The sequence below is a fragment of the Polyodon spathula genome, chromosome 11 (assembly GCF_017654505.1).
Source record: "Polyodon spathula isolate WHYD16114869_AA chromosome 11, ASM1765450v1, whole genome shotgun sequence".
NCBI classification, from domain to species: Eukaryota; Metazoa; Chordata; class Actinopteri; order Acipenseriformes; family Polyodontidae; genus Polyodon; species Polyodon spathula.
Genome location: NC_054544.1, coordinates 12,343,296 through 12,367,996, shown reverse-complemented (window position 1 = coordinate 12,367,996; position 24,701 = coordinate 12,343,296). Strand labels below are relative to the sequence as shown.

The window sequence follows — 24,701 nt, the reverse complement described above, 5'->3', positions numbered from 1 at the left end:
TTTGAGTCATCAAGTTCCCTTTAATGATCCATAGCCACCAGACAACCTTTAAAAAATAGCAGAATGGCACCATCTGCTGACAAGCATTAAATCAAGAGGAAACAACTCTGAAGCAAGCACCAAGCCTTGTGAACAGCTTTTATTTATCTTTAGATTATGTTTGCAGGAAATGTTCCCAATTAAATAGTTTTATTCGTTGAACATTAGCCATTTGATGTCTTGCTGACTTTTATTAATCAAATAACTGTTCTCACCACTGAGCTTAGAAGGGCAAAATTGTTTTTTGTTTTGTTTTGCTTTGTTTTTTTTAGCGCTGCATTATGCCTTGATTCCATCTGCCACTGGGATTTTTAAGTGATTTGATCCCATTCATTACCACCGACAGCAGAATGATGTCAACCTATTCTGAACTGACACTTTGACAGCTGTTTCAAAAATGTACAGATAGATTTGTTTCTGGCCCAGCTGCTGTAATGTAGAAAGTCCAATGAGATGGTAGCTTAAAGCTGGCTTTTAATAGCAGATGAAAAAAAAGGTAAATTAATTTTAATAACAGGAAAATATTGCTATATTAGCATTGGGTGAATTAATACATAAATGAAAATTATACAAAACATGATAAATATAAAGGTGTGTAATCTCCTGTTGCAGAGTGCATTATAGGCTGCAGATAGAGGCGGCAGCACCCCCAGTTTAATACTGAAACAAGATGATATTCAATTTTACAGACTGGTTTCAAGGTGCAGATGGAAACATGTGCTAAATGAAAATTGAAAACATTCTTATGATGAAACCATGCTTATTTTTATTTTTATTTAACCCAACAGTGTCCGATTGGTAGTGTTGCTGTATTGTACTGGTGTGGGACTTATTGTGTGGACTAACCCAGAGTGATTCGCTCAATAGAGCAATTAGTCAGTTTAATACTTCTGCTTTATTAAACATTAAACTCAGCATGCACATTTCAGAGACAACAAAGTGTGCAGTCTTCATTCCTCTGGTCCAATAAGAATCTTTAAACAAGCCTTTTCATATCTAACCTGTGGTGACATCATTCTTCAACAATTCTTTCTTTTATAACTTCTCAATCACAGTTCTGGTATCCTCTTGGTCCTTCAATTAAACATACTCACAATTCACACACACACAGAGCTAATAAGATATACAGAAAGTAAGTTTACCACATGAGGTATGGTGTGTTGATGTGGTAAACTTACTTTCTAATTGCCCTGTATTACTACAAGAGATTATACCTGGTGTACCAGACACCAAAAACCTCCATAGACCCAAATAAGGAATGTATCCTTATCAGTAACTTTGCACAAGCTTACCTTTACATTAAGTTTAAGGAAATACACAGACCATGCAAAGCAACATATAAAATTGAAAAATATTACAAAAAGAACACCTTTTTCTTCTAGTAGTACCAATAGGGCACATAATCCTTAACAATCAAAGAATCCCTATTATGACAATCTTGAACTTTCAAAGCAGCTGTACATCTTCTAAAGGAAAGCACTTTAATGTAAGTGGATGTGAAAAAAACAAATGCATTTGAAAACTATTTTTATCCTGAGGAAGTTCATTAAATTTAGATGGAAGCTTCCTGATATTTATAGAGCAATGTCTTCAATGAAGCCAGAACACATAACCAGAACTGTTCTGCTTTAGCTACACTGAATGCAATGAAATCACTAGAACATTAGGCATCAGGAATAATCAAAAACTCTGTTTGCATCTAGTTATTGTCAAAAATACATTTATGAAAAGAACATTGCATGTTTAAATATAGAAACCTGAAGTATCCAGTTTGAGCTGCTAATTGTTTCTGCTTATTATGAAATGTGAGGCACCGAAAGTCAAGAAAAGTACGTTACCCCAAAATTGTGTTTTCTTTTGCAAAACACATGCAACTTATTATTAACATGTTGCATTGATGATAGTGGAGAATATCTGATTTGAATAAAATTATTCACAGAACAGACAAATCATGAAATTAAATGGCAGATATGTATTAAATGAGCTGGATAAAGCTTTTTATCTCAAGCAGCTATCTGTCAGCACACTCGAGCCATTGAATGTTCTAGCAGTAGACCTGCAGCTTCTGATAATTAACTGCTTGCTCAGTCAGTTCTAAATGACATGAAGAACATCTTTATTTAACTTTTGAACCTGCTATAAGTGAGAACTGACTGGCTGACTGCACATTTGTAGCTTGCTGGTTTTTTGGGGGTTTTTTTGGCAATAAAAGTACATTTTTTCTGTATAAATAATAAAATAAAATTCAGTTTGTCCCCTAGACATAAAATAAACCATGCATTTCCAGATTGGATTCATTAATACTGTAATTACCATACTGACTTCATAATATTCCTTAACTTTTTAAGGAATGACAACAGCCCAGAGTTGAACACAGCTTCTGGCATGAGGAAATCCATGTGAAATAGTGTCCTTAATTAATCACTTTAGTGCAAATTGATTTTGATTCTCTATTCTGAAATGTTTTACTCTTTCTTGCTTAAGTTGACTTTGAAATATCTGGGACATCCTAAGAGAAACACCTTAATATTGAAACAGGTTCTCATCTGCCCTTTCTTAAAGAGTTTTTATTTACTTAACCCTTTAACGATATAGGCATTCTTCCTGCTTGCTTCTGAGATCATCGTATTTATCAGTGGTGCTTTTTTGGTTACCTTCAGTGGAATTAATACTTGCAACATTGCGCCCAAGATGGCCACTGCCTGAACCGTACAGTTTGGTATCTCTTCCCGCCACCAGAGGTCCTTCTCTGAAGTGCAAGTTACAAAATTATTCTCTGAAACCCTCTTGGCCCAGCTGCCGACGTTACATTTTGGACATTCGTTTTCTCTGCTGAGTAAAGCTGAGGTAGGAATTGTGTGATTGCCCGTTGCTTGTTTTACAGGATATATTTCCACGCGTACAGTATAGTTGATAACTTTAGTGCCTCGTCTTGTAATTAAATAAACGTTTTGTAAGTTTAGGTGCAGACTGACAATGGGGGAAAAAGTACAGTTTGTGTGCATTATGCGGCTTGTTAAATGTAGGTGCACGTGGCTTTCTTTATTTTACTTTCTGGTTAGTGGCGAAAGCGTGGCCTCACTGTAATTTCATTGTATGGTAATCAGTATGTTTGTATTTATTTATTTATTTTACAGATTGGTCAACAGAAGTCAAGATTAAACTTTTATACCTGCCAGGCCATGCTTATCTGTAACTAATAGCAGGCCTTTTAGCAGATGGCAATCTCTGTTAGTAGAACTTGGCACGTTGAACAGAGAAGGTTGAAAGACTGTATGAAAGCCAAAGGATCCTAGTGCCTGTAGGAATGCACCGATCATTGGATCGCCGTCCATCACTAATAAAATACGGTATCTGCCATGAAATATCGCTAATCTCAACTGTAATGTGTGTTTTTTTAATTATTACTTTATTTTTACCATGCTGCTGTTTGTCTTGTAGAACGATGGTTTTCTTGAAGGATTGTTGTGGGTGACTCTGCCTTATCTCAGTACGTCACTGATGGTAAGTTATTAATGACGGTACTTTTTTCTGATCGATGAGATTTATCAAAGTGTATTGTGTTATCTTGTGCTATAGCCACCCATGCGCTGTGGTTAAAAAAAAGAAAGTGAAGCCCACTCCTTCCCTAACATTGACGTTGTGAAAATGCAATTTGTTAATTGAGTGTACAGTAAGGATTTTAAAACATTTGCTTCCCTCACCTTGTAGCTCTTTAGCGTGGTATGTCCAGAAATACACCCGTGCTGGAGTGACTGGCTTATCATAATTCAGAGTGCAGCTGTGACCCGGGAGGGATGATGAAACCTTTGTTTCTAATAAGCTGTTTTGAGCCTATGTACAAACCATAATCAAACCAATTGAAACTGGTGTAGCGCATTGCTGCCAGTGAAAACTGAGAAACTCATGGCATTGTTCTTAAATGTAACTTGTTCTCTGGGTTTCTGTTGACATTGGTAAAGTGAACAAGAAATGCAGATGTTAACTTTTAATGCGCTTTGTCTCACACCATGCATCACGCTAGGGAAATAAGACCAGATTTGGTCAAGGATATTATATAAGCTAGCTATATAGCTGTGCTGCACAAAGTTTTTTGCTCGGCTCAAACATCTGCACTGATGCTGGCTGAAAAAAAAAAAAAAAAAAAAAAACTAACATCTATGTGCAATGCCAGCTCAGAAAAAACATCTGTGCCATTAAAGCTCAGCTTCACTTGGAAGTAAATAACATTTACACTGATGCCAGCTCAGAACACTATCAACTGAGCCCTGTGTGAGATCACTGATGTATCACCTTTTGATTTGCTTTGTTCCTGTTTGAATTTTGATTGCTGAATAAACTATTTTTGATTTACTTTATCTGAAGATGATTAATAAAAAGAAAAACCGAACCCCTTGCAGTATATATTAAGAAATCAATCGTGCATATTTTATTCAATAGCATTATTTTTGCAAGTTGTTAAATGGTAAGGGTGTCATTGTGATTATACGCTGGTTGTGTGAATATGTGCTATGTAGATCCTCCCACAAAGGCCTGCTTATATATGCATTGAGTACCAAGGAAGTGTTGGTGTAATGGAGAACAGTTACTAGAAGCATGCAACGCAGTCAGAAGTTATGTAAATTGAATTACGTTTGACTGCAGTAGTGTAATATTTCTTAATTTCCCCTTTTGTCAGCCTTTTTAAGGGATTACATTTGCATTATGAAGAGGGACACATTGGATGAGATGCTGTTGTCTCCTCAGCCAAAGGAGATACACTGCTAAAAGGGGAAATATGTTTTTGAATAATCTCAACCACTGAGATTCATACATGTTTGTATTTGGATAATTTGCTTGGGATGTTAGTTGGGTATCTTGTTCTTGCTAATTTCTTGAAGAATGGTTATATCCTCCCACAAAGGCGTGCTTGTGTTGTCTGGTTTACAAGTGCATAGGAACCTGAGGTACAGTGAAGTGAATGATGATTTTAAATAACTTTCTGCAGAAAGCAGTTTGCTGGTCAGCATTCCTACACATTTCATCCAAGGAAAACTTGTCCTGGAAAATCAAATTGTATGGATTTTGTTTACATGGCACAAGCATGTACATGAATGATATCTACTATTGACTTGTTGTCACCGTATTGGAATATTTTGTATAATGTACAATTTGTCCATAGGCACAGAATGAGCGATCAAGTCTGGACCTAAATCCATGGAACATGTAGAGATATCCTCTGGTAATGCAGATTTATCACAGGAGACTCACTCTGGCATGCACTGATCACATAGGACCTGGCAAACCCTGGACCAGGATGATTCCACAGTGATTCCAGGACAGAGAATTTAAATTACTGTTGCTAGCAGGTGATAACAGGTATTTTTTTGTTCCATTTACAATTGGTTGAAAGAAACACTCAACTTCCTAAATGGTGTATGATAATGTTCATTTGTATATATTTGTTTTTCTGTAGATTTATCCTGTTTCCTCTGGGTAGTATGTTTTAAACTCTGTATGCTGTGTAGTTCCTCCCACAAAGGCGTGCTTGTGTTGTCTGGTTTACAAGTGCGTAAGAACTGGAGGTATATTGAAGTGAATATTGATTTTCATAACCTTTTCTGCTTATGCAGTTTGACGGTCAACATTCATACATTTTTACTGGGAAACTACTAAGGACATGGAAAAAACTGTTTATGCAGATAATTTAAGGCATGATTATTATTTCTTCTTTGAAATAGATGCGTGTGTACATTGTATTTTTTGTAATGTCATATTTGCATAATTATCAAACGTAATTGAAAAACTGCATTTTAAATAATTGTATTTTCTTTACAGCTCCTGCAGCAGTAAAGATCAAGAAGCAATATTTCAAAAAACGACTGCAGAATATTCAAATGGTATATGCAGGAACCAAGCTGTAATGTTTATTGCTTCTGAAGTGGGAACTTGTTAGAGTGCTTCGTTTTATCTGCTTGAGGGTGACACCATAGAACTGTTATGTAAAATAAAGCACTGTATGACTTGTTTACATTTCATTTTTATATCTAGAATCGTTTAAAACATGTGTTCTGCCCTTATTTGGAAACCAGTGTAAAGCAATTTTGTGTGTTGGTGTTTAATTGTAAAAATAAAGATACAAAAAACATTTTGTGTACAAATCATTGTTGGTGATTAACAGGAAACATCAAATATGGTGAACCACCTCTTACAATAAGAACCCCATCTGTGCTGCATATTATCGGGTATGTATTGCACCACTCAAAGTCCTGCGCCATACACCCATGTCCAAGTTACTCTACCTATTCAGCTTGTCTTCTGTGGCTGGCAAAATGATTGCTGTAGTTGGTAACGCTGTGTGTGAACGTGGGGTTTAATAGTAGCAATAGGTTTTGTTTCATAATTCCCCAGAAACTGGACCACTGGTTTGCAAGATGTAGTTTCTTGAAGGAAAACAAATAGTATAAAAGGCCTAAAAAAAAAAAAAAAACCAATAATGTACCAGGCTGTAGAGGTAATAGTAGAAATGAATTGGAGTAACAGGACACTCCTAAATCATTCAGCCTGTAAAAAAAATAGTAACGCTGCTCTTCTAGTTATTAAAAAGGGGTATTTGACGAAATAGCATATAAAAAGCATATAAAACAGTAATTTATATTAATGTGAAGAAATGAGTTGTTGTACATGTCGGTTACAGCGTAAAGCAATAGTTACACATGATCGGTATTTACTGAATATAGTTCCAGAACCTGGATTTACGGAATGATTAGATCGACTTTAACCTCACGGTAAATAAAATACACGAAGTTAGCAATGTGGCATCAATCTGGACTGAAAAAGAAATCACTTAATTGTTGAAATCGTTTTTTCTAAAAGTGGCTGCAATTACAAAGTGCATTCCTTAGTATAGTAAAATGCTCTAAAATCCAACTGTGACTTATACCATGGAGAAGAAGCAAATCAAATAGTAAACAATAAAACAACTTCGACCCTCTCCCCATCAAATAATACTTCCTTTTTGTACTTTACGCACTTTTCCAACAAATCTTGACATTGATCTTTATAAATAGTAACATCTCGTAATGCTCGGGCCACAGATACATTAAATAATTTTTCAAAGACCATACACGTTACAATTACCGGAATTTACACTGGTACCTTTATAATAGTTATTTGAATTTGGCAGCCGTTATCGGCTCGGATGACTGTATACAACTTTTACCACCACTAGTCGTCACAATCGGAAAATATATCCGTTTCTAGAACTGCATAGACACGGCTCTGGAAGAAAACAAAACAGTGCTGCATTGTGGGAACTAACTTGGACTCGACCATTTTGGCGAGTAGCGTTCTTAAAATTATAATATAAAGAGTAATAACTTGCATACAAGTATATACTCTCTGGGTATATAATAATAATAATAATAATACAAAACTAAAACAATTAAAAACAAATTCATTGTAATGATTGAAAACTAAACTACATGGAAATAATAAAACGGCAGTTGCCTTTCATTTGTGGCAGTTTAAAAATTTGAAAAGCGCAACACCCTTTTTCCGCCGGCTGGTTTGCTGAGAGTCGGTTTGGCGCGGGGATTAAATAAAGATTTTTCTATTGGTATTCTACATAAAGTTATTTAAGTAGCACCAGGACAAGGAAACTTGATCGGTAAGTAGAGTAAATTGATAACGTAAATATTCATGGTATTTAATAATCGATTAGTATGTTTACATATATATGTTATATATATATATATATATATATATATATATATATATATATATATATATATATATATATATATTTATATATTTATATATATATAACACACACACACACACATACACGTTTTTGCTCAAAAGAACCAACTTCCCAACGTTTCGGTATGTTTAACATACCTTTGTCCAGAGAAAGTGTGTTTGAAAACAAACAGTGGAGGTACTTGGATGTCATGGCAACTACACATTTATTTTTATTTAAATCTATTAATATGATTGTGATGTCATTCACCACATAGTGTAGTTTTTAATAAATTTAGAAACTACACTGATGTAGTCATCATGGTACTGTTTATCGATTTATTTTCTTTTAGTCTTCTGTAGTGTATATATTTTTTCCTTCTAAAACTACGAACATGTTATGCATGGGAAATGTTTCTTAAAGTGCCGACCATATATATATATATATATATATATATATATATATATATATATATATATATAATCTTTCGATAAGGAACGTGTGATACTTATGGGATTCCATGTACAATATTTACCCACGAGTATGTGTGCTATGTATTTATATGTGTGTGTGCGTACACACACACGCTTTGAGCTCGAATATATATATATATATATATATATATATATATATATATATATATATATATATTATATATATATATATATATAATATTGTATTGAATAGATAGGTCAGAACTTTTAGATCACACAATAGGTATGTAACTCACGGTTATAATTTATCATTAGTATTCAAGTTAAGTAACTAACCCATTTTCAACTGTTGTGTTGCAATAAAATACCCGAGTCAAGTAGCATGTCGATATAACTCTTGTTTGATGTTTAACTGCATACTGTAGGACACACATGTTTTGATCAGTCGAATACCATCTTATGTAGTAAATTCTACTTTAACCTACTTCTGACGAGTATGGTCCCCTTTAAATTAACATTTCAGACAAAAAAACAAACAAACAAAAAAAAAAACTAGGCTTATGAAGGTTGCATGCTTTAAAAAAAAAAAAAAAAAAAAACAGTTATTTGTGAGTAATAATGTCATTATAACTTATCAAGTCAATGTAATAGGCCTATTCAATGGAAAAGGTTAACTACAGAAGGAGAAAATATTTGGTATTGTTACAGGAAACGTTCCTATTCACGAAAGTTGTTTTGATGGACTAAATAAAATTTTGTATTTTCACATTCTTACAGGACACTAAAGTAACGAAACCACTCGCCAAACCATTGTTTGGCACAGTTAATAAGTTAGTTGCTTGTTGGCTATTCTGCTTTCACACACATCAGGATGAACCCAACACAAGCTAAGTTCAATGGGACACCAAGAAAGTCCTGTGTGATACACTGTGATACAAGCAAGAAGATAAAGTATTGTTTGAGAACGCATTGCTTAATGCTAGAATTATCATCATTCTTCTAGACATTTCTCATTTCTGTTTTCTTGCTTGCAGCTCCATGGCTTGCATCGCTCACTCCAGTGTTCCTGACCAGCTGGAGAAGACTCTTAAACAGGTGCGGAATAAGCTGCTGAATCAGTGTATCGAGGAGACGTACACCGCAGAGATAACAGAGCGAAAACAGGCACATAAAGATACTACAAAAAGTTATACAGGTATGGTTAACTTTTCTGCACCTCTTACATTGTAATTAACATATTAATTAGGGTGTGTTCCTTTTCGTCTGCCAGCAGAGGGCTGCAAAGGCTCATTAAATTTAAGGCTGGTTCACACAGTGCATACGATTCAGACGGCCGTTATGAACGCATCACCTTGCGTTCAGTTCGTAGACGCTGGGGACGAATTGATAGATTTCGACTTCTCAGTGTCAAGTTGTTTATCATTTGCGTTCAACCAATCACACGCCTTTCTTTTTCCTTTGGAATTTTACAAATACAATACAATTTACAGTTTATTATTTGAAATAAATTATAGTTGTATAGGTGTAGCGGAAAATGTCTAAAGAACTTCGATGGTATAGGGATGGTTAAATTGAGCGTGTCAGCTCAACAAAGTCTGAGCAAATGTCAGTGCCAGAAGAGTGTTGTCTTTTTTAAAACAATCAACTAACGCAGGGAGAAGACCGCCCAGTGTGAAGTACAGCCTGCACCATTTCGTAGCGTCCGTCTGAATCGTATGCCCAGTGTGAACCAGCCTGAATGCTTAGAAGAAAGGATTGTTGGGTCTGAACTGAAATGACAGCTACATGACAATTTAAGACATTATCTGCTGCTCTTCCAGGCTAAAATCTGGTGGAAGACAATGAGATGACGAAGCAGACTGCCCCTTTCCAGAGGAGGCAAATGGAATGCACCCATTATAACCTGTTTTTGTGTTGGTGTTTTTTTTTTCTTTTGTTTTTACTCAATTCCCTTTCTTTTTGTAGATACATGTTCTAAAAAATACAAAGAAGATGAATTATTGTTTGAGAATGTTCAAACTTGCAGAAATGGTAAAATTCTCTCTTTTTTTTCAACATTTGCATTGCTTTGAAATGTAGCAAGCAGTAAGTGAGTGTGTTAATGTTGTCATTGTTCCAGATATCAAACATCAGAATCATCTTGTTAAAGAGAAAATGAATGAGATGTCACGAATTCTCTTGGACATGCAGGATAAGGAAAAACAAAAAGATGACCTGATCGCAAGCATTCATGAGCTTAGAGAGGAGCAGGCCAGAAAGAAGGATTGTATGTATTATGGTGTAAAGTGACATGCCACTTGACTATGTACTTCCTTTTAAAAAAAATGTTAACCATAGGCAATTTTTACACACTATTTGCCAAAATTCCAGTATTTCTTATCTAGTGTACAGAAGTCATCCTGTGCATAGAACACCAATGTTCGAAAATTAAATAACTACACACATACCCTGTACCATTTGTAAAATGGAGCATTCTGTTAACCTGACTACATTTTGATTAACCTGACTCCTTTTCTTGTATTTCAAGTGATGATTGCTCAAAACAAGGCAAACAAAGACAGATTGAAGATGCTTCAGAAGTCTGCAGAAACATTTGAAAGCAGACTAAGGCTGGAAATACGTAAACCACAAGGCAAGTGACTACTATTGTGCTTCTAAAAAAAAACTGAAAAACCCAAGACAAAGAATATGAGTGAATTCTTCATTGTTGTGGTGTGATACATATTTTGTTTTCTCTAGATTTGTGAAAATCAACTTGCCTGTATTTGGCTCATCTAGATACTGGTAATTCTAGATGCAATGTTTTTTTAAGTACATTTCTATGGAATTACTGCATTGAATTTATAATTTTTTGAATAGTATACTCAAAGTTGTTTATAAAAATCGGCTATTTAGCTTGATCAGCTACTTTATTATTCTATAATCCGATTGCTTCTTGAGAGTAAATGGCTCTTGCATGATATTTGTACTCATTCAGTGAGTCTGCTGCCCCATAGTAGTTCATGTTTAGCTATTTACATTTCTTTTCACAGCTGAACAACTGCAGTTTGTATTCAGAAACATCAACCATAAAGATCTTGAGTGTCCATATACTTTCACCCTATGGCTAAATGCAGAAGGCGAATATACAGGTACACAGTGATTGTTTAAAAAGTATGCACATAATTCTGTTAATAGAAAACAAGCCGCTGTAATAGTGATGTTCTTACCATTCGTATTGCATTTTCACATGCAAGGTTCTCTCAGCCAATTCACCACCTCCTACAGTTTCTTACCAACATCAATTATTTTGTTGCAACACTAGCAGAAAAACATACCTTACAGTAACTTATACAATTTAAAATACATTATTGGTGTGTATATATTTATAACTACTAAATGTTCCTAGCAGTGGTTGTTCTGTTGAGGTATACTTTTTTATGGTAAAACTTATCACCCAAGCGAGTACTAAAAATAATACTTAATGTGATACATTTATATTAATGCTAATAAATTAGTATTGCCATTCCTTTTTATAAGTCATCTTTTCTTTTCCTCCCCAGTAATCTCGTGTGGTCCACCGTTGGAGTGCATGCCACAGCTTGAGAAAAAAGTACGAGAAACTAACAATTTTTCTGCATTTCTTGCCAACGTCAGAAAAGAATTTGCTGCTTTAAATTGGTAAACCTTTCTTACCAGCAGTGGTAAGCTTGATAGAGCTTCATCCGAGAACCCTGTAAGATTTGTCGTCAGTTTGATTAATGTTAACTCCAGAGAGAGTGACAAAGTACAGCAGCTACAGGGCAGATGTCATTTACAATTCAGGCTCCTTGTCCTCTTCAGTATGAAGTCTTAAATATGTGGAAGTAGTTTTTTACAAAGATGTTTGCTATTGTTAAGAGTTGTCTCTTTTAAATATTGTAATGACGAAGGCTGTAATTAAACACTTTAACCACGTGTCATTTATTTTTAATAAACCAAAGCAGAATAGACATACTTCTACTTTACTTTTGCATTTCTTTCAAATTTTTCATTATTTTAAATTAGCGCTATCGAATGCTAAATACTAGAAAACAAGCCACTTTGTGAAACAAATATACAAACCAAAGCAAATGTTTTATAAAATGCTCTAGTTTATTTGTTTAATCATTTCGTTTCTCCTGTTTTGCGTATTTTGTGTTGATGCATATTTTGTGTGTTTTAAATATGTACATTGCACTTTTTTCAATACTAAGTTAAAAGACAACCCCACTACAGCTAAAAACATAATTTCATATACAATACTAAAAACTATCATACAGTACGACAAATTGTGGCTGGTTACCTGGTTTGTTGTGTTGAGTGGACGTTGTTTAGGGAGGTTATATTTTCACAGGCCTGCAATGTTAATGTGACACTGACAAGAGCCATGTGTGATGTTTGCATGTTTTATAGTCGTGAAATAGAAATATGAGTTACAATTTAAAACTTTAAGATCTAAAACTCAGTATTTAAAATTGTGTACTGTACTTAATGTATAGTATGTTGTATGGCATAACAAAACAGGCAATGTTAATTTTTTTTTCAGGTTTTTTTTTAATTAAATAAATAGTAATATTGCATCAGTCAATATACATACATTTTCTTAGTTCTGTATTTTAATAAATATACTGTTGTGGTTATTTCAGACAAAGGTATTATATTGTAGTACTTGTATTTAATTAGTGTATATTTATGGTGTTTGTACGCAAGTGATAACTTATTGGATCAACACCATGCTGCTTAATGAACGTGCTGGATTTAGAACATAACACTCCTGGGTATGGATACTGTTAGCTAGTAAATAATGATGTATTGTTTTATCTTTTTACCGTGACTGAATCTATTAGTATCACATGTTTCAGCAACCATTATATTTACAAATGCTATGTGGTAAGTAGAAGGTTATTTTACTATGAATTTATGTATTAAGAGATTTAACCTTTTACAAAAGTACTTACAGCTGTATTTCTATTTATCAGTGCAGGTTGATCAAGGTATTTTTAAATTGGAGGAGACATGTTCACATTGAAAGTGGGCAGTATATATAATATATCTGACTACTTCTAGATAGCCCTGCCCATTTGCAGATCTTGCACATCCCTATTTTAAATGCAGCAAAGATTACAACTAATTGTAAACCAAGAATAGAGGTCACATTTGGTAAATCATTAAACTAAAAATCAACTGAGTATACTGTCCATTGGAGCTGTACTAAAGATTGTAATGAAAAAACATATTGGAGTATGTGTGTTCTAATCAGTACTGCTTTTTAAATGCATATGTAAAACACATTTTACATAACAGGTTCAGAATGCACATGGCACAGTGTATCAAACCATATTATGGCTAAAAGATCTTGAAAGCTGTTTGTCTAAAACAGTTCAGTTTTCAGAGGCACTTTTCAAAAGAAAGCCTTGAAATCTAAGCTGGCTTGCCTGACCTCTATTCTGAAAGCAGAATATAGCTGAATTTGATGAACTATTAATGTATCTTGGTTGCGTATAGGTCCTCAAGCATCTGAAGATTTGTTTATGTCTAATTGTTCTAATTGTTCCACATAATTGGAAGGAAAATGACCTTTCTTCCCTTTCAATGATCCGTACCACCAGCCACTGTTGTCCTTTTGATGTATAACTATAAGGTCTCCTGTTTTAAAAATAATTGAAAAAAATAAATAAGAATACTTAGTAGGCACAGTACAGTATATACTGTAATCTTATTCAATTTTATATCTAATTAGAATTCCTTGTTTGCTAGTTAATTCTGCCAAACTAATTATATAATACCACATGTGCTATATTAATCTGGTTTCAGAAAAGCCTGTTGTTATAAGTCAGTACAATTACATTAAATAGAAGTTCTACTGTATATACATTTGTCAATTGTTTAACTAAATCACTTTACCTGTTTTCATGATTAATTCATCTTCTCTGTCTGACTGAAAGTCATACAGAGCCCTGCAGGTACCAATGGCTTGGTCATCCGTCCCTGTGTTTAAAATGAAAGCTGCTGACAGTGAAAGAACATTCAAAGAACATTTCTTTTAACAGTTGTAATCATAAAATGTCAAGACTGTTTGCTTTGAAAACTAATGATAAGCAAAATGCGACAGGTTGCATACAAATCAGATGTATTCATCATGAAGATGATTTTCATGTTTGGGGGAAACACTAATAATGGAATCGCGTTACTTATTATGATATATAGTTTAATGCTACATGTGGCGCTCTTTTAGTATATGGTAGTCTTAACTTACCATTAGTTTGACTGTTTTCATCATCATCATCATCATAATCAAATTGGGGCAGATTACCATTATGTGCCTTGTCATATATTGCTTCTGCCCCTGCAATGCATGAGCTGGTAGCACTGCTGTTGGATGTGGGTATGGACTGCGTGTAACAACCTGCAACTTGGCTTGTACTTGATCTAATTGAGGATGTAGAGGTCAACTTGGATCTGTGCTGGGACTTTTTCATCTTCACAGGACTGGATAACTGGACAACACTGTGCTGGTATTCCTTAAAGATAAAACATTAAGACATTCTTGTTTGATATTTAAGCAATAACTAAAATTACACATTGACATGGAGATAAGTCCTTATACTGTACCAATGCTTTTCTAAAAAAATGTTTGGTGGTATAACAGAAGAGAATCGATTGTCTCGAAGTCTTAGGATTTATGATCCTTCTGTTTAAAACGCAGACCTGAAAAACACTGCTGCTCTAATTCTATGAATCCTGAATTGATATGCAAAACGGTTGGAATCAATGTGAATCCACGACAGCAAAACAAACTAATAAGAAAGAGGTAATAGTGATAGGATAAGATAACAATAGTTAACCAAATTTGTATGCTCAGATAAAGAATTACAAAAACAAGATAGCACTGATGTCATAATTTTAGCTTTACCTTATCTTTCCATTTGGAAATGCTGTCACTAAAACGGTGCACAGGCTTTGGTTTTCCGTCGAGTTCTGCCATTACTACAGAGAGTTTAAAATAGCTAGCCTCCAGAAAGTTCATCTTCAGTGTTGTCTAGATAGAAACAGACATCAGAGCTTTTATCCACAGTCAGTTATCACATAACTTACCTACTGGTAAGTGGTTCAAACTGTTTTCCAGAGAAACAAATTAATCAACAACTATGAAAAATGTATTACTTTAACTCATTTGAAAGTGTTAACTATTTAAAGAAGGTCTCTTAAAAGTCTTTTATGAATACAAATACTGTTTAAAATTCGTGACAATAGTCTGCAGAACATAAGTCTCATGAATGTCTGAAAGCTTTGGTGAATACCTGCCAAAGGACTGCATGAATACTTACCTCATCAAGAAGTTGTTCAGTTTCTTCTAGATTCTTTTGGTCTGGAAAGGATGGATTTTCAGCGTAGGTCTTAACCATTCTCTCTAATCCTGTTAGGCATTACAAAAAAAAAAAAAAAAAAAAACCCAGGTGGAGGACTATTTTATATTCCTGCAAGTGAAAAGGCTTTAGACTGTATAAATAATGCATACAACAGAAAACTGCTTAACATTACAGAACTGAATCATTGAAAGAAGACCAGCAAGCTTTAAATTAAGATTTGTTTTGTTACCAGACATGTTAAAGGTAATTAAAGTAATTAAACTGAAGTATTTTTATTAGAAGTTCGAAAATTTTGTGTTGAAGACATTAATCATTTTTCTGTCATCCACTTTGGTAGGGTGCCATGAATTGCATTTGATTTATTTTATATATATATATATATATATATATATATATATATATATATATATATATATATATATATATATAGCACGTGTCTGTGTGTGCGTGTGTGTCACACAGCATTGCCCAGGGAAATTCAATATTTCATGCATGATGAATTGGGGGAACGGTAGCCTTATGGTTTTCTATAAGTTACAATGTGCTCAGACCCCTTTCCCTTTTTTTTTTTTTTAATTTTTGTTTTTTTCTTTTTATTTATTTTTTGGTTTTGTGGGTTTCTTTGAGATACACGGCTACTGCAGTGATCCAGCAATAGGGTTACTAAATAAAATACCCTGGGGGTCAAAATTTGTGATCCAAACATAGCCCTCGACCTTTCCCTAGATGAAAGAGGAGGCCATGCAACGTTTGGTTGCACTGGCTCCTCTGGGGTCCGAATGCATAAAGGAACAGACAGACAAACTTTCAGATGTGTGTGTGTGTGTGTATATATATATATATACACACACACACACACACACACACACACACACACACACACACACACACACACACACGTTTGACGTTTTCTTTGTTATCAGCAATTACAACTCTGAAGTTAGAAAGCTTCATTCCACTTTGAAACGACCAGCTCTACAGTTGTTTATTTTTAAAGGAATGGTGGTACTAGTACCTTCCTTGTCTTTTCCTGTCTTGGTTATATTATCATTTAACCTTTGGAGTTTCATCTTTATTGAGGCTTTCCTTCTTTCTTTATCCATTGCAGTTTTACTATCCTCCTCCTATTGTAGAAAAACAATAACTGATACAGTAATACATTTAAGTAGTGGGGTAACAACCGCAGTGTGATTACAATAAAAGTTACTGTTGTGGGTTACTGTAAAGCCATAAATATGTGCAACCAAAATATCTGGCTAATCACACCCATAAAACCTATTCTGCATCAGAAATGTTGGCGGCCTGTTGCAATATACGAAGTATGTAAGTATGTTGAAATTTGATATTCGTGCCAAAAATGCAAAATAAAAGGCTTGCAAATATTTTTGACTTTACAGTATCAAAATATACTAAATATACTAAATTTTGGGATGTGTACAGTATATGATTAATACAAAATGTATGTATTAAACCAGAGATTTTTCTACAGAAGTACTCAAATGAGAGAGTATCCAACTTACGAAATAATCCGCAAGCAGAAATTCTGCTTTGTTTTCCTGAGAAGGTACTGATGTTTCTTCCACCAGCATCTGTATATCTTTTTTAACATCAACCTCCCTTACAGCCTGGTCTATTTGTCCGTGACACTGGGGAAAAACAAAGCTGTTAGTTCATGTGTAAGGCCCTGTGAAAAATTAAAGTTTTTTTTTTTTGTTTTTTCCTCCCCCAATTCAGGGCAGTGTCACAAGTAAAGTATCGTATTTTGTGGAATGTGCCCAGAACTATTTTATAAATTATGTGTACAGATTATTTTTTAGTACTGTCATCATCAAAATGAACATCAAAGGCATTCAAACACTTCACAATAGCTTGTGAAACGGTGTTGTAATTAACAGCCTGTAGGTAAAGTGTATGACAGCTTTCAGTTCTAATATTTCATGTGCATGTTCACCATTTAGGTCTTGCAAAGCAAACACAATGTGTAACCTAAACTGAACTTGGGCATCAGTCGACTCGTCAGTGACCACTGACAAGCAACCAGACTGTTTTACCAATTCCATAATCTCCTGCTTGTGATACTGTGCAGCTTTAGATAAGTATTCATGTCTCAGCTGGGCTGATGAAGGAATCACTCAACCATGTGTTACACTCAGTCTGAAGAATTTACGTAAACTTTGGTTGTCCAATTTCTCAAGAGGGATATTTGCACAAGCTCAGGTTAAAACATAATGTATGTCGTGCTTCACGGTTTTCAGTGAACTTTCACCCTTTTTTTTCAATGCAAGTAAAGCAGTTGCAGTACTGCTCTGGATATCCGCCTTTCTCTTTTCGTAAATACTTGAATCTAAATGCCTGTCAACAGCCGATTCTCGGTAGTGGTCTACAGTAACGTTGGAGTTCATACAGAAGAGCTTACCTCCATCGCTGTGTAAAACTCGTGCTGCACACTGCTTTACATGATCTGCTGCAGGCATACTTTTAGCTTTTTCATAGACATCCATTTTCTTGTTTACAGTGTGTAGTATTTTAATTTCACTGCACAGCACTATGTGCATGGCGAATAGTACACGCTGGCACACAGCAGAACTGTACGTTTCAATCATGTGCTTTTTTTTGTATGAAATACAAAAAAATGATGAAATAATTTATTTTAATTTCTTAAGCATATTGTAAAAAGCTATTTTTATCAAGCTATTGGCTTAATTTCACGATTTCTGCGCAGCCAGTGAAATCAGGATTTACACAGGGCCTTATTCATATGTTATGTTCTCCTTAATACATTAATAACTGCCTGTGTTATTTTTTTTTTTTTTGCAAAATAAATAATCAGCTGAAACACAGCTTTTATAAAACTTTTCAATATTTATTAGCAAAAACATAATTATCTCTTTTAAGCGTTATATATATATATATATACTATATATATAATATATATATATATATATATATATATATATAGAATTAGTTAACATACTGTAATAAGTGTCTGTCCAAAAGTGGAGACATGCTGGTTGTACTTATTTAAAATGCCACATAACATCTGGATCCTCTGTTTTTCTAACTCTTGAACGCTCTGGATGAAAAGAAAACAAATACACCATTTTAAACTTTAAATTATCTGTAGCCCACTGCTTTTACAGTATTTGGTACTACTGATATGTAAATAGAAATTGTGTCATCTTATTGCATCAGTTAACAAGATGTCATTCACAAGGTCATTTCCATGTAAACGGACATTAGTTGTCATGTAAAAGCAGGGACAGTTTTTACAGTGTAATTACAAAGTCAATAATTCACTGACATGTTGACAAACCTTTGTAATGTTTCAAACCAATCAGATCGTTTTTATTTCCTCAAGCTAAAATGTCGCCACTGATTACATGTGGCGTGGCGTAATCTCTTGAATTTCTGTTTCCAGGGCTATATTATTCTTTTGCATATTAAAGCAAGTTTGTTACAATAACACTCAAGGATGATCATCCTCCTTTAAACAAAATTGGTGTATTCCAAGAAAGCAGTTTTACAAGGACCTGGTAACAGTTCTTAAGCGTTGCCTCCCATTTCAATCTTGTGTGATGACCTGCCATGTTGATGTTGAAGTACTCTTCGTCTGTCTTTGCCAGTATCTCAGAAGACTTTGTCAACCTGTTAAGCATCTTGAGAAGAAAATATTAATGTTTATTGTATATGCACCACAAGTGGTAGTAAATGCATGCAATTGGCTGTACAGAGAATATTCTGCAGTGCCAGGGGAATCATCCTGCATCAACTGCCTATCTGTGCATCTCAGGATCTAAAAATACATGGCTGAACTCCTAATGTTTGTGATTTAAATGTTTAAGGGTTAATGTTGTATACTTTAACCCTTAAACATATATTATTGAATAACATGAATAATATGAATATTATTGAATGAACTATTTCAAAACACATGGCATTTAAAATATTAATTTTACAATAAAATATGATTACACCACAATTTCATTAGCATCTGGTTTCACAACCGTAATCGTAGCAGTACTCTTGGATCACCCAATGTTACTGTAGAGTACTTTAAGGGAGTCAAAGACTAGAGCTAAGTGGGAACTGTGAAACCAGCTGTTAAAGTTGAACTACAGTCTGAATTTAAAATACAGTGGACCCCCTCTATTGGAGACTTGGTCCGAATGGAGGGAGAGCTTCAGTCTGACCGTGGTCTTCATATTGGGCTGGTTTAAAGGATACCTTTACCATGCTCTAACCAAAGTTTGGATGCATTTGATGCCCAGGGGTGATTATAATGAGGATGCATTTGATGTCCAGGGGTGACTTCATTACCTTCTGCTTTTCCTTCTCAGTTGATATATGTTTGTTGTTTTCCACAAAATTAAAAAGAGCTTCGTGTTCTTTTGTGAACCCAAATAACTTCTTTTTTGCCTGTTGAGAAACACATTTATCTTATCAGAAGTTAATTTTTGTAAATCTTGATAGGTAGGCATGTGGTATTTAAGTATTGAAATATGTAGTGTTGAAAAACCATTTGTATTCTACGCTAAAAAAAGTATTACAATTATTTATTTATTTTTTAAAATCTGGTATCATGTTAGTGTCCTTGCAATCATTTCAATCCAGTGACAGAGTGGTTGATTAAGGGTTAAAAAAACCTGTTTTTCTCTCTAGATTCTACTTGTTATATAAACAGGATACTCCATGAACATCCATGCAGTGCAGTGTTTATTTTGATCATTCTCTATTGAAGTTATTGATTATTAAGTCATATTCTTTGCTTTTGGAAACAGTCAGTTTAGCTGAGGTAAAATACAAGGTACATTGCCATAGTTACCATGACTTGGTAGGTAGCCATATTATGGCATGAAGAGATCAGTAAAATATAAATTGTTACAAATTCACTGTAAAATGCCCCAGTTTATATATATATATATATATATATATATATATATATATATATATATATATATATATATGTGTGTGTGTGTGTGTGTGTGTGTGTGTGTGTGTGTGTGTGTGTGTCAACAGCACTAAGGCCATTTTTCATATACCAGAAACTATTTTTTCATAAACCAAAAGAAATAACTATGATATCTTTTTTGTTCTATTTTGAACTCTGTTTTAACTCTGAACTATGCAACTTCTGCACTCTGAGCATCCCAGAGGAATTTTCCAAAAACTTAATTATATGCATTACACAAAAAATATCAGCACTAGCCTTTGGAGATTACACATCAGAGATCAAAGTACAACTACAGTATGAGCCTGTGATAAAACTATAAAACAGAACTGTGAACTGAACATTAAGATAAGAAAAACATTAATTTCTTCCAACAAACTTGCTGAAATTTCAATACAATCTTTTATACTACATTTGAACTTTTATTCAATGATTGTATTGTTGCAGTCAAACCAAGTAGCTGGGTCCTAATTGTTTCTGTTTAAAACCATACTTCTGCTACTGACACTGTAGTGTGAGCTGTAGGGTTCAAAAAACATTATAAAATCTGTCCTGCTGGAAAAACAGAGGAATACCACAGGGAAAGGCAAAGCTCCAAATCTTGATTTTGTTCTCCAGGTTCTTTGTAATTAAGCTACCAATAGTTTCTGGATTAATGATTTGCCTCATTATGTAAAGCCTTCCAAAGCTAGAAATTAAGACAATTTGGTAGAAACTGCCATTAGTATACTGTATGAAAGCATAGAATGGAGAGTTTCTGAAACATGTTTGTCATTTGACTGAATTATTTGAATAATTGGATTTTGCAAAAACATGTTTTGTCAAGATACTTGATGTTCACTAAGCAAAGCAAACAGGCTAAACCCACTACAAGCATTTCCGAGAAGCACGAACCAATTAGACTGCATACTGATTACCACATTGCCTGCTCTACAGCCTTACATAGGAGTACAGAATTCTAGTTTACAGAAATTGACACAAAATGTGCTTTCTCACAACCAATTTGAGAGACAGACAGACAGCCAGATGTGAGGCAGGAACGATGCTCTAACTCTAGGATCAGACTTTTGCTGTGTGGTTTTTGCTTCATCCACTTCTGACAATAACAAACTAAATAATCTGTCTCTAGATTTCGAGCCACTGTTACAAAATGTGTCACTGTACTACAATTGTAATGTTCTAATAGATTTAATATAACTGGTGTAATTATGTTGAGTTTCATAAAGGCAGTGTTTACCAAACCACAAAACATCTTACTTTAATTTGTTCGTTCCAGTTGAGGATCACAAGTTTCCCAGTCTTGACCACTGCATTGTCTAACTGAAAACAAAGAGTTTTAAATGTGAGTTTATTTTCCTTTGGGCATTATAGCAGTGTGACATAGCACAGGCAGGATTCTGATCATACTTTCAAATCTACATCATATCAGTATTCTTTGTCGCTCTGATGTATTGACAAAGGCCGAAAAAAAAAAATACCTACTGGCTTTTTCTTTTTAGTGTGCTCTTCAAGAACTTGTCGAATTGGTTGAATAGCTTCCTGCTGAAAAGCACTGCCCAAGTTTCTATTGTAAATAAAAACAAAACAAGGATCAGTAGAGATTCCCACAGTAATTACTATTACTTCAAGAATGTATTTAAACCATACTTGTGTATGTCTGCTGTAGAGCCCATTTCCTCAGACACCAAACTCCAGGCATTGTAAGTACAGCTGATTGAATAAAAAAAATGCATTATGAGGATACAACCATCTGTGATGTATTCCATATTCCCTTTAAAAGTACTGCTTTATAAAACCTTATACATTATGTATGGTTTCAACCGCAGTGTTGAAACACCTGTCATAACTGTCAAAAAGGGTGCAAGTCCACCATAAATATTATCGATTCTATATGATGAATATGTTTATATTGATCCAGAGATGCTGTGCAGGAAATCAGTATACAGTACCCAAGCAAAAAAAAAATCAGAGCAAGCATTTTATTTTTTATGTTTCCTACCCTACAGCTTCATGCATTTACTAAATTGCCTCCAATGTGAAATGTGCAACGTTTATTGTATGATTTCAGAACAATTTAACAAAGGTTTACAAATATAAATTTGCGATTGGGAGAAAGCATTATTAGGACACATTTTGTAAAAGTTTTATCTTTGCTTACTTCTTGGCCATGCTGCTTGATGCTTTGGTGAGTTTGCTTGCCAGTTTCTGCAACCCTTTCGCGTAGCTGATTTCTAAGTCAGCCCTTAAAAGTGAACAGATCCGAAAACCACGTGTCACTTCACTTCTTTGTTAAATAGATATTTCTTAAATTTAAACAAGCCGCTTACACTAAGCCTTGGTCATACTGTAAACCCTGTTTGTGCCCTAACAGGGACAAATTGGTTTAAAAAGCTTTTTGCTTGATGGTTTGTTTGAGTACAGTATGAGAATAAGAAAACAATGTCAAACGTCAAACAATGTCTCGTCAGTAACAGTTCAACTTTATATGTTTGTATTCAGCCGTGATGATATGTGCTTTAAAGTACAACTATGGAAATTAAACTCAAAACTGAACTGAAACAATTTGTTCCTGTTCTTTGTCATGTTGCAGCAATACAAACAACCAATCAACCAAATACAAAAGAGAAAATACATGTCTATCTGAAGTGCTCATTGTACTTGTTATTGTTCTTATTGGATCGATTTTATAGAAATTTTAAAATGCAGAAGGTTATATTTGACTGTACTTTTTCGCTTTGGTTTGTTACACGTTCTCAAGTTACACAAGCCATGCACTCTAGTTTTTGTTTTGTGCCTCAAAGCATACAACAGACTAATAGAATTATCTGGCCCAAAGGACCCACAGACCTCGTTTCTAAAAAATAAACAGCAAACATTGCCTTGATCCCATTGTTCATACAGGAAGTCAATCCAATTGTTTATTACAGTGAAGCATTGTTACATGCTGCATAGTGCTGTTGTGTTACTTTACCCTAAACCACTTGAACAGTTTACGTTTTTAACCTGAAAGTTCTTCAACAATTAATCAAAACAGCATACAATGTGTTATAGTGTCGCTACACATGTTTATTATGCCGTATATCTGAAATGGTTATTGCAAAGTAACCTACACTCCTCCTTAGACTACCTCCTCAGTCTTTCATGCATTACAAGCACTACCATGTGTATTTTGCTTGTAAGAATTAAAAAGTCTGAAAACAAAAGAAAGATTACCTTTGTTGAAACACTGCCACAAGTTCCTTGCAGAAATGTTCTCCATTTTTAGAAAACTTCTTTAGATCCTGATAGAGGTGATTGTACTACAATATTCATAGAAATATTCATGTTCAAAACAACAAAAAGGTGTCCAACAAGCATTTCTTCTGCATTTTTGTTTTCTTTACTGACTCAATATATTGAAGCAAAAATGTGAATTTTGAAAGTTGCATTGTTTCAAAACATTCATTAAAAAAAGCTGTACTTTTATCAAGTTCTCTTTCCAGTTAATAAATACAATTAAAAGGTTAAAAAGAAATGTTTCTGCTTTGGAATAGATAGTCATTTAAAAAAAGAAAAGAAAAAAATAACACACCTGTGGATTAAACTTAGATTTGGCAAATCAATACTTTCATTTTACTGTATAAGAATATAAATCACTCCCAGACTGAACCATTTATTTGCATGCATATATATATATATATATATATATATATATATATATATATATATATATATATATATATATAATATGAACAGTATTGAATTATAATACTTACTACTAAACTTAAGAAACTTAAGAAAGAACTTAAATAAATAAATAAAAACACATTTACTTACGATACAGTCACTCACTGGGTCCTTCATAGTGGAGTCCTTTGGAGTGTTTTTTGACTTTGTACTTGAAACTTTGACCGCTAATTTAATCATTCACATTGGAGACACCCTGGAGCCACTGAACCAATAATACCTGCTCAGGAGAAAGCTGTTGAGCAGGTTTGTTTTACTTATCTTTCTGTGTGTTATAAACAATTGTATAATGACCTTATAGTGGCCTTCATAACAGCAACAAAATAACTGAAGATTTTCAAAGTATTTACACCAGTCAATAAGAAGTACATTTTACATTAATGTTGCAAGAACAAAGAAAAACAAATACATTTATTAGACAGTTTGGCTCTACAGTGCAGACTTAAATGGAAACAAAACTGAAC

General features: G+C 34.1%; 2 protein-coding genes and 1 long non-coding RNA gene across 7 annotated transcripts; 2 read left to right on the top strand and 1 right to left on the bottom strand.

Moving 5' to 3' along the window:
• Positions 1-2,811: 2,811 nt before the first annotated feature.
• Positions 2,812-7,177, top strand: LOC121322560. Of its 3 annotated transcripts, none has more exons than XR_005951052.1 (5): positions 2,812-2,886; positions 3,177-3,389; positions 3,481-3,543; positions 5,201-5,397; positions 5,857-7,172. It is a non-coding gene; the product is annotated as an uncharacterized LOC121322560 (long non-coding RNA). The 3 variants fall into 3 exon arrangements; XR_005951053.1 differs by lacking the exon at positions 2,812-2,886 and adding an exon at positions 2,893-3,061; XR_005951051.1 differs by lacking the exon at positions 2,812-2,886 and having other exon boundaries at positions 2,893-3,389; positions 5,857-7,177.
• Positions 7,178-7,330: 153 nt separating this feature from the next.
• On the top strand, positions 7,331-12,140 carry spc25 (SPC25 component of NDC80 kinetochore complex). The gene is made up of 7 exons (XM_041264770.1): positions 7,331-7,687; positions 9,228-9,388; positions 10,159-10,224; positions 10,313-10,459; positions 10,721-10,825; positions 11,226-11,324; positions 11,736-12,140. Exons 2-7 carry the CDS (start codon positions 9,232-9,234, stop codon positions 11,855-11,857), a joined length of 696 nt encoding a protein of 231 aa, XP_041120704.1. The 5' UTR covers positions 7,331-7,687; positions 9,228-9,231; the 3' UTR covers positions 11,858-12,140.
• Positions 12,141-12,233: 93 nt separating this feature from the next.
• nostrin (nitric oxide synthase trafficking) lies at positions 12,234-24,376 on the bottom strand. 3 transcript variants are annotated; one of them, XM_041264767.1, is made up of 16 exons: positions 24,328-24,376; positions 23,725-23,810; positions 22,670-22,753; positions 22,159-22,221; positions 21,994-22,075; positions 21,769-21,831; positions 19,881-19,979; positions 19,094-19,219; positions 18,538-18,636; positions 17,084-17,209; positions 16,579-16,687; positions 15,522-15,610; positions 15,107-15,232; positions 14,450-14,714; positions 14,098-14,202; positions 12,234-13,839 (listed from the first exon to the last, which is right to left on the bottom strand). In XM_041264767.1, exons 1-16 carry the CDS (start codon positions 24,352-24,354, stop codon positions 13,703-13,705), a joined length of 1,686 nt encoding a protein of 561 aa, XP_041120701.1. In that variant the 5' UTR covers positions 24,355-24,376; the 3' UTR covers positions 12,234-13,702. The 3 variants fall into 3 exon arrangements, with proteins under 3 accessions (XP_041120701.1, XP_041120702.1, XP_041120703.1); XM_041264768.1 differs by having other exon boundaries at positions 14,098-14,199; positions 24,328-24,361; XM_041264769.1 differs by having other exon boundaries at positions 14,098-14,181; positions 24,328-24,361.
• Between the last annotated feature and the right edge of the window lie 325 nt (positions 24,377-24,701).

Bases quoted from the DNA above. Each gene is read 5' to 3' on its own strand.
- nostrin (XM_041264767.1), bottom strand. From the start codon at position 24,354: ATGAAGGACCCAGTGAGTGACTGTATC. The intron at 16,688-17,083 runs GTAAGTTGGATA...TTTCTACAATAG, and splicing joins TTCTGCTTGCGGATTATTTC to GAGGAGGATAGTAAAACTGC. The intron at 14,715-15,106 runs GTAAAGCTAAAA...TTTATCTTTAAG, and splicing joins TTTCCAAATGGAAAGATAAG to GAATACCAGCACAGTGTTGT.
- spc25 (XM_041264770.1), top strand. From the start codon at position 9,232: ATGGCTTGCATCGCTCACTCCAGTGTTCCTGACCAGCTGGAGAAGACT. The intron at 10,225-10,312 runs GTAAAATTCTCT...TCATTGTTCCAG, and splicing joins TGTTCAAACTTGCAGAAATG to ATATCAAACATCAGAATCAT. The intron at 11,325-11,735 runs GTACACAGTGAT...TTTCCTCCCCAG, and splicing joins TGCAGAAGGCGAATATACAG to TAATCTCGTGTGGTCCACCG.